This window comes from Osmerus mordax, chromosome 23 (genome assembly GCF_038355195.1).
Source record: "Osmerus mordax isolate fOsmMor3 chromosome 23, fOsmMor3.pri, whole genome shotgun sequence".
NCBI classification, from domain to species: domain Eukaryota; kingdom Metazoa; phylum Chordata; class Actinopteri; order Osmeriformes; family Osmeridae; genus Osmerus; species Osmerus mordax.
Window position 1 is genome coordinate 1,233,708 of NC_090072.1, and position 12,500 is coordinate 1,246,207.

General features: G+C 48.3%; 3 protein-coding genes across 6 annotated transcripts in view; all 3 read left to right on the forward strand.

The window, feature by feature from the left end:
* Nucleotides 1-5,328, forward strand: part of mark2b (MAP/microtubule affinity-regulating kinase 2b) — a 16,927-nt gene extending 11,599 nt beyond the window's left edge. The window contains exon 12 of the mRNA XM_067261990.1: nucleotides 5,318-5,328. Coding sequence (XP_067118091.1) covers nucleotides 5,318-5,328 — 11 coding nt within the window. The remainder of the gene's footprint in view (nucleotides 1-5,317) is intronic.
* Nucleotides 5,329-6,466: 1,138 nt separating this feature from the next.
* naa40 (N-alpha-acetyltransferase 40, NatD catalytic subunit) lies at nucleotides 6,467-11,191 on the forward strand. Of its 3 annotated transcripts, none has more exons than XM_067261619.1 (8): nucleotides 6,467-6,486; nucleotides 8,433-8,528; nucleotides 8,642-8,694; nucleotides 8,835-8,930; nucleotides 9,279-9,437; nucleotides 9,569-9,652; nucleotides 10,103-10,180; nucleotides 10,575-11,191. In XM_067261619.1, the coding sequence occupies exons 2-8, from the start codon at nucleotides 8,490-8,492 to the stop codon at nucleotides 10,717-10,719; spliced, it is 654 nt and encodes a 217-aa protein (XP_067117720.1). In that variant the 5' UTR covers nucleotides 6,467-6,486; nucleotides 8,433-8,489; the 3' UTR covers nucleotides 10,720-11,191. The 3 variants fall into 3 exon arrangements, with proteins under 3 accessions (XP_067117720.1, XP_067117719.1, XP_067117721.1); XM_067261618.1 differs by lacking the exon at nucleotides 6,467-6,486 and adding an exon at nucleotides 6,933-7,283; XM_067261620.1 differs by lacking the exons at nucleotides 6,467-6,486; nucleotides 8,835-8,930 and adding an exon at nucleotides 6,933-7,283.
* Nucleotides 11,192-12,237: 1,046 nt separating this feature from the next.
* b3gat3 (beta-1,3-glucuronyltransferase 3 (glucuronosyltransferase I)) overlaps nucleotides 12,238-12,500 on the forward strand; it is a 3,047-nt gene continuing 2,784 nt past the window's right edge. Inside the window, exon 1 of one of the 2 annotated variants that reach the window (XM_067261465.1) lies at nucleotides 12,238-12,319. The gene's annotated coding sequence lies outside the window, so the exon portion shown is untranslated. Of the gene's footprint in view, nucleotides 12,405-12,500 lie in introns of both variants that reach the window. The other variant, XM_067261464.1, reaches the window with a different exon arrangement.

Sequence of the window (12,500 nt, forward strand, 5' to 3'; positions counted from 1 at the left end):
CCTCCTACACGGATCATACTGTCTGGAGAGAGAGAGACATAGAGAGAGACAGAGAGGGACAGAGAGAGAGACATAGAGGGACAGAGAGAGAGACATAGAGAGAGAGAGAGACATAGAGAGAGAGAGACAGAGAGAGAGAGAGACGTAGAGAGAGAGAGACATAGAGAGAGAGAGAGAGAGAGAGAGAGACATAGAGAGAGAGAGAGAGAGAGAGAGAGAGAGAGAGAGAGAGAGAGAGAGAGAGAGAGAGAGCTACTTCAGGTTATTCAGCGAGGCAGAGAGACGAGGTACAGAATAGAGAGCATTTACACAGAGAGGCGAAGGAGAGATGGAGGATGAGAAGAGGAGGGTGGAGAGGGAGAGAGTAAGATAAGCAGGGAGACTGCTGTGATTAGGCAGAGAGGGAGGGAGATGAGGAGGATGAAGAGCGGAGAGACACAGAGAGAGAGAGAGAAGAGGATGAAGACAGGAGTGTGGGAGGGGAGTGTGGGAGGGAGGGAGGGAGGGAGGGAGGGAGGGGAGGGAGGAGGGAGGGAGGGAGGGAGGGAGGGAGGGAGGGAGGGAGGGAGGGAGGGAGGGAGGGAGGGAGGGAGGGAGGGAGGGAGGGAGGGAGGGAGGGAGGGGAGCAGGAAGAGAGGAGTGTGTGTGTGTGTTTACCGTGAGCATGCTCCTCATCACTGCTCTCCTCCTCTGAGTGCAGGCTGTTGCCGTTGGTGATGGTTTTGGCCCTGCTCCTGGACAGGACCCCGGTCGACCGCTCCATCACAGAGGGCATGCTGCCGCGCACACACACACACACACACACACACACACTCACATAAATATACACCACCCCTTGCTAACATTAACTGCACACACAGTTACACCAACACACATCAACACACAGTGACACTGATGAAAATCTAATCAAATTTACTTGTACAGCCCTTTTTACAAGCAATGTCACAAAGGACTTCACATACGCCCATAGAACTGCACCTCAACCAACCTCAACCCTCAAGGAAGACAAGGAGAAACTCCCAGAAAAACTCACTACAATGCACACAAACACAATCATTAAGACACACACACACCTCACAGCTGTCCCGCTCAGTCACGGATCCTTGCTAGCCAGAGAAGACACACACACACACACCTCTTATACAGCATCTAGCAACACATACATCAAAACACCACACACTCCCACTCTAACCCTCTTAATCTCCCTGTCTCCATCTCTGTCTCCCCCACCTCCCTCTCTCCACCCCCCCCCCCCCCTCCTCTCAGTTGGGATCACTGATGATTCAACATCCTGCCAGACCCAAAAACCAACCACACACATCGCATCTGGCTAGGAGGGTTAGGGTTTCCAGGCGGAAGAGTGTGTCTGTGTTTGGGGGGGGGGGGGGTCGGGGTACTGCAATCCTACCAGTTACACAAAAAAAACTAGCTGGTCACCTCGGAACACCGTCCTTATAGAGTCAAGAGTTCGTTCTCGGTAACCGTTACTGTGCCTCGGTTCTCGGTAAGCGTCAACGACAGGTGTTTCACTCTAGCTGTGTGCTTACAACTTGACCATGGCCCGGCCAACGATATCTAAATGGTGTTCTGAACAATCATGTTTACACACGACAAGACGCCGTTTCACTCACATTTAGTGTATTAATTTAGATAGCCTACGTTAGAAACAGGAAAAAAAAACTGTTAAAACACCAAGTTCAAAGTTTAAATAAATGACTTGTCGGCGTTCTAAACGTGTGACAAAAGTCGTGGTGAATCATTATCGTGGTACTTTAAAGTATAAAAGTATCGTTTAACGACTGACTGCGTTTAGTCCCCCGGCGAACGTATCGTCGTTGTTGGTCGTTTCACAATAAATGACCGGGGGTCTTTGTCTGGAAGCCGCTTGCCAGATACACCAAACTGACTGTCCTTTTGGCGTCCGTATATTCACGACATAGGCTACTACGGGACAAAAAACAAATGACGAATCCAAAAGAACAAACAATCAAAAACAAATCAATAGTCGGTTGTTTATTTGTTGCGTTAGTTAACAAAACTTATAAACATCCCGCTCCATTCACTTTTCAACGAGTTGGATGCATTTTAATGTCTTTGGTCTCACTAGCGCTGTCCATTGACATAGGCTAACCACGCTGCATTCTCAGTTTTTGTGAGTACATGTTAAACTGTTGTTAATGATAGCACGACAAGCATTTATCCCAGACCGTCTATCCACTATTTATCTTATAAAAAGTAAATTAAGTTCAGATAGGATTGAGCTGTATCACAAGCAATCACCCCTAGTGGCCACATCTCATCTCTCTCACTCTCATCTCATCTCATTTAAAAGCAACTAACGTTAAGTCTCCTACCGGCGTTTTCAACTATTAAATAATAACAGGATATACGCGTTACTGGATATTGTCTTTGGCGTCAATCTTGCTTTCTTATTCACGCGGCTGCTAAACTATCAACTTTAACGTCTTTTGTTTTCGACACGCTTCGGACTGTTGGTGCTGGGGGTCGGTAGAGGGGTCGGTTAGTTCGCTAGCGGTAGCTAACCAACACTGACGGTATACTAGCTAGTTACAAGTCGTGAGAGCTCGTTACGGTACCTGGCGGTAGTTGAATCCTCTGCCGTTTGTTTCTCACACACAATGTCGCGGTAATCCGTGGTCCGCTGGCTACAGTCCTCGGTTTAGTTGACTTGAATATGTGAAAACTGCGTTCGTTCCTCTCACTTTAATGATGAGGACCTTCTCTCCCATACAATGAAAATCAGCGTGGAAAGACAGAGTGTGTGAGCCGGGGAGGCGGACAACCGTTTTAGTGTGGATGTGGACGTCCGCACGCTTCAGCTTCTACCCTTGCCTCTGCCCAACTAACTTCGATTGGCAAAGAAAATAGTTCGATATACTATCAGACATGATCAATAAGATATCAGAAAACGTCGCATATCTTTGATGCATGGATGAATTCGCTGACTGTGTAATATCCAGTCAAATTATCTCGCATATGTGACGTGTTTACGTTATGAGACCTTGAGTCAAATAATAATCTGATAATATCTTGCCTCTAAACTCAGAGGTGATTGTTAGACTTCTACATCATATACATCCTAAAACTGAAAATATGATATGATGTGCTGGCATATTCATAAATGCTATTTTACCTGTCAGTTGAAAATCCCATAAATTAGGAACTACTTCCCAGCATGTCCGCGCAGTGATTCGTTAGCTGTGCATCTCTGTGCTGTGGTCTTCCAGACTTGCACAGTGGAGGGAAGGGAAAGGGCAGGAGAAGGGAAACCGGACCTTTCACACACACACACACGATACAATTGTGTGTGTGTGTGTGTGTGTGTTACAGCACTGTTTATTACAGCATTTAGTCTCATAGGTGAATCACTAATACAATTCTACCTTTACTAGAGGACGAAAAACGTATTCTTCAATCCGAATAAACATGTGTCTATATGTGAGAGAGAGATAAAGAGTGTGTGTGTGTGTGAGAGAGAGGGAGAGAGAGAGAGAGAGAGAGAGAGAGAGAGAGAGAGAGAGAGAGAGAGAGAGAGAGAGAGAGAGTGAAGGAGAGAGAAAGAGAGGGGCAGATGGATAGGTGAGTCTGAATATGTAAGATGGCTTCAAACAGATAACCACACATCTCAACCAAACTCTCTCACACACACAGACACATACACACACACACACACACACACACACACACACAGTGCACACACTAACACATCTACACGCACCACAGTCATATGAAATTTCCTCATACTTTCAGTCTTGCTATTCTGTCAGCATGAACACAAACATGAAGGTTTTCTGTCATATACAGTACCAGCACTTGTGGCTTTAGAACACACACACATACACACACAAATCTGCTTGCATGCACCCACACACGATCACACTTTACCTCCCTCCCACCCTATTTTCTGCCCCCCCCCCACACACACACACACACAATCTCCCTCCCTCCCTCCATATCCCTATGCTTATCTGTCTCCCCCATGCCTGCCCCTCTCTCTCTAACCCTCTCTCCACATCTCTCTCCTCCCTCCCTCACTCCCGAGTCCTCCATCTTTCTTTTTCATCATGTCTCTCTCTCTCTCTCCTTCATCTCTCCTTCCTGCTCTCCTCACTCTGTTCCCCTCACGTCTCTCTCTCTCTCTCTTTCTCTGTGTTTCTCTCTCTCTCTCTGTTTCTCTCACTCTGTTCTCAGAGATGTCTGTACATGTTGTCTCTCTCCTCATGTCTGTTCTGCTTCCCTCCCTCATCCCCCCCTCTCCCTCCCTCCCTCCCTCATCCCCCCCCTCCTCATCCTTCTCTCCTCCCTCCCTCCCTCCCTCGCTCAACCCCCCTCCCTCATCCCCCTCTCCCTCCCTCCTCTCTCCCTCCTTCATTACTCACCCCACTCCACTCAGTATGTTAGCTCCTGCTTCCTCTCCTTCATCTCCCCTCCTCTTCTCTCTCTCCTTTCCTCTAGTCCTTCACCTCCTCTCTGATGATCCACCCCCCTCCCTCTCCTCATCCCCTCCCCCTCTCCTCCGAGTCCACCCCCCCTCCCCCCTCCTTTTTCTGCACTCATCCTCTGCCTCCTCTACTCCTCCCCCTCTTTGCCACTAGACTCCTCTCATCCCCCCTCCCTTTCCTCTCTGCTGTCCTCCCCTCCCCCTCTCTCTCTCTCTCCCTCCCCTCCCCCCTCTCTCTCCCTCCCTCCCAGCAGTCTCTTGTTTTGCTAGACTGTGAGGCCTGCTGCTGTCTGTCTGTCTCACCAGACCACAGCAGACAACTCTGTTACTGCATCTGCCTGTCCCTGCCTGCCTGCCTGTCTGTCTGTCTGTCTGTCTGTCTGCCTGTCTGCTTGCCTGTCTGCTTGTTCTGTCTATCTATCTGTCTGCTTGCCTGTCTGTCGCTCTGTCTCATTAGATCAAAGCAGACAACTCTGTTACTGCTGTTATTGCATCTGTCTGTCTCACTCTGTACTGCATCTGTCTGTCTGCCAGCCTACATGCCTGTCTGTCTGTCTGACCAGACTACTGTGTTACTGCATCTGTCTGTCTGTCTGTCTCACTCTGTACTGCATCTGTCTGTCTGCCAGCCTACATGCCTGTCTGTCTGTCTGTCTGTCTGTCTGTCTGTCTGTCTGACCAGACTGCTGTGTTACTGCATATGTCTGTCTGTCTGTCTGCTCCTGTAGGCTGCATGTCTCTCTCTTTCTCTCTCTCTCTGTGTGTCTCTCTCTGTCTCTTTCTCTCTCTGTGTCTCTCTCTGTCTCTCACTCTCTGTGTCTCTCTATCTCTCTCTGTCTCTCTCTCTATCTCCAGGAGAAAATTAGGGCACGGTTTGTGCTGTGTGTGTGCATGTGTGAGATAGAGATAGACACAGAGAGAGAGAAGGGGGGTGAGAGAGGTTGAGAAAGAAAGAACGAGAGATGAGCCTTTATTTCAGTCTTTATTACCGACATTATCTTGAATCACAGACAATTTATATCCATCAAATATAACTGCTATCTCTACATGCCATATAAATGTGACCGTGGCCAGGTGGGGAGGAATCACACCGTTCAGAACGCACGTGAATAATCGTTCGCGTGGGATTAACGGGGAGCGGGCTATTCCTATAACTTCGAACATCAAGTCGGAAGACCCCGATACCCAGTAGCGGGTTGGAAACTCTCTGACCCCCTCCAGAAATGCCATCTCCCCGTCGCGCGAGACAGATCACCCCAAGACAAAGGGCTCTGGGCGGAGCCTATTGACGGAACCATCTGCGCGGGAGGGCTGTGTGTGTGTGTGTGTGTGTGTGTGTGTGTGTGTGTGGGAGAGAAAGAGAGAGAGAGACAGGGAGAAAGAGAGAGAGAGGGTGAGAGAGAGCAACAACACTGCAAAGGCACGAGCATGCAGGCAACTTAAATATGAACTGTTGTTGTATAGCACGTGCGCCGCCTGTGCCATACCCAGACACTCCATCCTGGGATTGTTGCCAGTCGTTACAAAAAACACCAAACAAAATTGCAAGGCAGAATCCGTATTTATGGCTAGTAAACTCAAAAGGGTAAATGATCAGCGATGCAGAATACTCCATCATCTTGTTAAGATTATTCTCATTTGCGTTACTTTCATCCGACCTCCCAGCACAGCGCCACAGCGACCCCAAGTGGCGAAGGTTGTAGTTACACACGCGGGCCCACTGGGGGCAGATCAGGAGACCAGGGGGCACGTGAATCATGCAGAACTTGCGGGAAAGTAGATGCTAAAATGATATAATTGCAGCTGAAATATTTCAGCGTTATCCTATATATTTTGTATTTGTTAATCTACGAGGACATCACATTACGTGTATGATAATTCAAGGGAAATCTAAATTAGTTTTCAAATTGTTTAGTGGTGTGTGTGCGTATTGTGTGTGTTCCAGTGATGTGGTCCTGGTCTACGTGCCCACGAGGACTTTTTTCCTAAGGTGCAGTGATATCGGTGAAACGGGCAGCACGTAGGTGGGGCTTGTTAATTTCCTAGTCTTTCCACTACTTTATACTAAACTACACACACTACTATATTCAGATACACATGCGGGTTAAACTAATGCATATTGCATTTCCGTTTGATATTTTGATCAAACGATCTATCTGTTCATATAGGAATATAGAAAGAACGGCGTTTTCATCAAATATTAAAAGGCAAAGGTTGTGTCCGTCGCCGTGCCAGTTTTGGGAACGGGGGTGCTTCGTACCCTAATTATTGTGTCGTCACTTCCTCAACAAGGAAACCACGGAAATTTATTTTATTTATATTTTTACTGTGGGAGTAGGCTATATGGGTGGAGTTTTCTCATCTTGGCCTATAGAATTAAGGGGGAAATAGCAGCTCCGTTTGCTCGGGACGCCCCGATAACCGAATCCAACGTACCTCCCCTTCGCGCTGAAGTAGTTGGACGGAGAAGAGGAGGAAGAGAGAGAGAGAGGGAGGGAGGAAAGGAAGAGTGGAGTAGGGCCAAAAGACCTGCAAATCACCCCCTTACACTTGGCGCCAATCTGGCGGAAAAAAAATTAAACGTGATTAAACGTAAAATCTAGCGTTTAACGAATAGTATTTTTTGTGCCTGCATATCTGCCATCGTCTGATTTGATAGGGGTCTTGCTATCTAGCTAGATCGCTAGCATCGTTAGCTATCATTTTCATAATCTTGCCCCCCTCTCGTTGCAAATAATTTAGCAAACAACAAGCACGACACAATAGCGTTGCCGGTCCGGTAGTTGATTCAAGGTGGTCGTCACTAAACAACAAAATGGGGGTAAGTTTAATCAGTCTTGTCCAAATAAGTGTTTTGTGAATAGGATGGTAGAGTTGGAAACGAATGTTTGCATCAATTAGGGGCGAACAAAGAGCGTGCGTCCAGACATCATGATGCCGAGAAATCAGCGAGATGAAGGAGAGACCATAGGTGGCTTGTGCCGGGGTGGCAGCGACAGCTAGCTAGCTAGCTGGGCATGCTAACTCGTGAGCCGTGAAGCTAACCTATAAAACTACATCAAAAAGTCTACGTTTTATCGTCAGAATGCGTAACAGTATCGCCACTGAGATCACGGTGTCCTATTTTCGTTGCTTAGCATCGTTATGTGCCGCGTGCGTGCGAATCGCTGTCGACTGTTGTCACCGTGTGCTAGCTTGGCACTTAGGAATCCATCTTTGCGATAGTTTCGGTTGATGCCTGTTATAATATTAGTTGTGATCTGGCAGTCTTAGTAACGTTAGTTGTGTAGGTGTCATTTAAGCCGGGGGGCAATTATTACAGGTCAGTGTGTGAGGGAGTTTAGACAACCAACTAACACTAAAGAAATCCGCGACAACTATTTCTCTAGCCAAGTTCACGCCAACATTTCCCCCCCAACAGTTCCACCTCTAGCCAACTAACCTGGCTAATCATATTAAGTTAGCGCGTGCTTCCTGTCCCGTGTGTGTGTATATTCACATCTCTATAGGCCTAATCTTGGTATACGGTTTTTACACATTTTACAGTGTATTTCTTTTCGTCCTCCCTCTCTTCCTGTTTCTCTCCCCTCTCTTGATCCCTCATCATTTATACTGTCACTTTTCTACCCCTCCTTCCTTCTTTTGCTATGTATCCCCCATCTATCCTCATCCCCTCTTTCATCCAATCTATCCATCCTCTCTATTCTCCTCTCATCCTCCCTTCACAACCCCCTCTCCATCCCCTCTTTCCCCCAATCTACCCATCCTCTCTTTCCCCCTCTATCCCCTCTCTCCATCCTCTGTTTCCCCCTCTGTCCCCCCTCTATCCCCTCTCTCCATCCTCGCTTTCCCCCTCTGTCCCCCCTCTGTCCCCTCTCTCCATCCTCTGCTTCCCCCTCTGTCCCCCCTCTATCCCCTCTCTCCATCCCTCCATCTCTCTTTAATCCATCTTTCATCTTCCTCGTCTCAGAGGAAGTCAAACCGAGCGAAGGAGAAGAAGCAGAGGAGACAGGAGGAGAGGGCGGCCATGGACGCCGTCTGCGCCAAGGTGGAGGCAGCCAATAAGGTGAGAACGCGGGGAAGCGATTAGCCAGTGGGGTGGGAGATCGGGTGGAGAAACGACCTATGACGGTAGACGAGGGCGGGCAGTGACCAATGAGATCTCTCCCTGTCCCACAGTTGGACGACCCCCTGGCGGCGTTCCCTGTCTTCAAAAAATACGACAGAAACGGGTACGAGGTTTTCTCTTTCTTACTCCAAACACGTCCGAGTCTAGTGTGTATCTGTGTGTGTGTGTGTGTATCTGTGTGTGTGTGTATCTGTGTGTGTGTATCTGTGTGTGTGTAACTGGTGGTTCTCCTGTGTCCTCCAGGTTGAACCTCCAGATCGAGTGTAAGAGGGTGTCCTCCCTCAACCCCATCTCAGTGGAGTGGGCCTACGAGCTGACCAGGGCCAACATGCAGACTCTGTAAGGAGGGGGGGGGGGGGGGGGGGGGGGGGGAGGTTTGGTGGGAGGGTTTGGTGATGGAGGGGGGAAGGGTTTGGTGATGGAGGGGGGAAGGGTTTGGTGATGGAGGGGGGGGGGGGGGGGGGTTGGTGATGGAGGGGGGAGTGGAGGGAGCGTGGTGTAGACGGTTAATTGATTGATCTGAGGTGCTTTTGGAACACCGAGAGAGAGAGACAGAGAGATGGGTGGAGTAAGAGAAGATGGGGAGGGTGGAGGTAGAGGGGGAGAGTAGCGGCAGGAGTGTGGTGGTGTGTACTGAAGAGGTTTACATAATCACAATCACCTTTCCCCCCTCCCTGCCCCCTGCAGCTACGAGCAGAGCGAGTGGGGGTGGAAGGAGAGAGATAAGAGGGAGGAGATGAAGGATGAGAGGGCGTGGTACCTGCTAGCCCGGGAGGCTGACTCCACCCCCGTCGCCTTCTCTCACTTCCGATTTGACGTTGAGTGTGGGGAGGAGGTGCTGTACTGGTAAGAACCTGGATGGATGGATAGATTGAAGTAAATAGTTTGGTAAAGAAGATGGGTAACCAAGGGATCAACTATCTAAGCAGTTATGTTGGTTGTGAAATCGTTTTCTAACTTGTTGTTGTATTTTGCAGTTATGAACTCCAGCTGGAGAGCAGAGTGAGGAGGAAAGGGCTTGGAAAGTTCCTCATCCAGATACTACAGCTCATAGCTAACAGGTACAGTGTCTACAGCTCATAGCTAACAGGTACAGCTCTAGAGGGCGCAGGTTCAAATCCCTGTTGGGATGATGGTCTTTAGACTTGCCTGTTGCCCTAGAATCTAGAAGAACTGTGTTATGATGGTATAAAACTGTCTCACCGCTCCCACACTGAGTTAACATCAACCACCTGTTTCTGTTTTCCCATCTCTCCCTCTCAACTCTTCCTTTTTCTCTCCATCTACTCTCCCCCTCTCTCTCCCTCCCTCCCCGCCCCCCCCCTCTCTCCCCCTCTCCCCCTCTCTCTCCCTCCCCCTCTCCCTCCCCCTCTCTCTCCCTCCCCCTCTCTCTCCCTCCCCCTCTCTCCCTCCCTCCCTCCCCCCCTCTCTCTGTCTGTCTCTCTCTCTCTGTCCCCTCTCTGTCCCTCCCCCCCCCCCTCTCTCTCTCTTCCCCCCCTGCGTTCGTCCAGCACACAGATGAAGAAAGTGATGCTGACGTTATTCAGACACAACCACGGGGCCTACCAGTTCTTCAGAGAAGCCTTACAGTAAGTCTTCACTAGACACTCATCTCTGTCTCCCTATCTCTTGCTTTCTCTCATCTCTGTTTCTCTCTCATCTCTATCTCTCTCTCATCTGTCTCTCTCTCTCTTGCGTTTTCTCTCTCATCTCTGTCTCCCTCTCTCTTGCTTTGTCTGTGTCTCTCTCTCTCTCTCTCTCTCTTGCTCTCTCTCTGATCTTAACTCACTGCTCTCACTCCTCCATGTCTCCCTTTCTCTCCTCATCCTTCTCTTTCACACTCCCAACTTTTGCCACCCACCCTCTCCTCCATCCTCCCAATCCCTCTATGTTCCTCCTCCACCTCCTTCCTTCTGCCTCCCTTCCCCCACCTTTCTATCCTCATCTAACCCCCCCCCTCCTTCTTACCCCCCACTCATCCAGGTTTGAGATAGACGACACCTCGCCCAGCATGTCCGGTTGCTGTGGCGACGACTGCTCCTATGAGATCCTGAGCAAGCGGACCAAGCACGGGGAGGCCTCCGGCCACGCCCACGGGGGCGGGCACTGCGGTGGCTGCTGCCATTGAGAGGGGAGAACACAGAGCCACTTCCTGTTTCCTCACTTCCTGGTTCGGCGATCAAACGATGCCCCCCCCACCTCTGTTTATAGTCATCACATCGGCCATCACACACCTGACTGACCCTACTGTTATGTAACGACTCCCAAACACACACACACACACTCTCTCTTTCCTAACGCTCTTGTTCTGTGTCTGAGTCTGCCTGGTAACCTTTATAGAGCGGTGGGAGAGCTCCTGTTGAGTCAGGTGTTCTGCACCTGCGTAACACTCCTGAACGCAGCCCGCGTGCTCGCAACGGTTTCAAACGCTGCTCAGGGGAGAAGACACGCCGACTCTGTACAAGATCACCTCTCTTCTCTCCTCTCTCTCTCTCCTCTTTCTCATCCCTCCATCGTTACCTTAGTCTGTAGTCTGCATGAAGATTTCAGTGTTTTTTTTTCCTCTCTGTTTCCTGCCCTGCCAGATAGTTGGGGGAAGAGGGGGGAGGCAGGGCGAGGGGGGGGGGGGGGGGGGAGGCAGGGCGAGGAGGGGGGAAGGGAGGGCTTGGTGGGTCCATCTGTCAACATAGATCCTAACATTCAGGTTATTTGGGTGTTTAATGCTTGTTCAGAACAAAAAAATGCAAAGAGAAAAAGAAGGAAAAAAATAACTGAAAAAGAGACGAAAGCTCGTAGTCATGGTTTTAGAGAGTCGTTTTGATTAGTACAATCATCAATCGTGCATATTTTATAATAACAGGATGTTATATTATGACAGTCTATCTTCTCTCTCTCAGGTCAATGTAACTCAAAACTAACTTCCTCTGGGTATCCTAGCAACCGTTGGAGTTGCGTGGCTAAGAGTGGTTTGGGAGCTGATCTCTGGTCAGTTAGGGTGTGTTTTGGCTATTGTGAATACGGTTCAGACACCAGACTAAACTGACTGACGTCAGTATTAAGTTCACAAGAAACAAGGTATGCAGGAAGAAAATATCTGGAGGATGATTGCTTGTGTTGATAAAAAAAAAAAAAAACTATTAGTTTAGGAATAAACTCTCGTTTAACTTTATTTTATTATTATTTTCTCCTTTTTAAACAAAAAATATTCTCACTTGTTGTGATGTTGTTGAATAGCCTCATCTTTCACATTCAACAGCTTTTGTTCCTATCCTGTCTTCTGGATGCTACTGTGTGTGTGTATATATATACTCTGTTACAGATCCATTTTGGTTTTAAATCTTTTTCTTTTTTTTGCCTTTTACAGGTAAAACACTTGTTTTGGAAAAATGACGTTTAAAACTCAATGTTTGAGAATGAGTGTTCAAGTCTTGTGCTTTAATGATGAAAGGGAAAACGACAGTCATTTATGCCTGGTCAGTGTTTTATTTGTATGTTACAAATAAAGGAAAGTTGTTTGACTTCTATGATGTGTAATTTTTTTTCCCTATCGCTGTTCCCTCTTAAAAATTACGTTTGGCGGAACGTAAAATACTTTAAACGGAACCAATGTAATGAATACGGAGGAGACTAGTCCCGGACAACCAAGCGGAAGTTGTTGGTGAAAGATGTCCTACGTTGCCAGTTTTCAAGAAATGAATGAATGGATTATGGTTTGTCATAACTGATAGGTACTGTTGATAAAATATGTGGTTGTAAATGTCGTGAATGAAGATTACTGTCTTTCTGTGTCGGCGACTCCCCTAGACAATCCCTGTAAGTTTGAAGAATTGCTCAGCTAGCTAGCAAGCTAACTGGTCACAGTAATTACCTGGCAAGATTCGCTTTCCCGTGTCGGTTAAAATTGCTAGA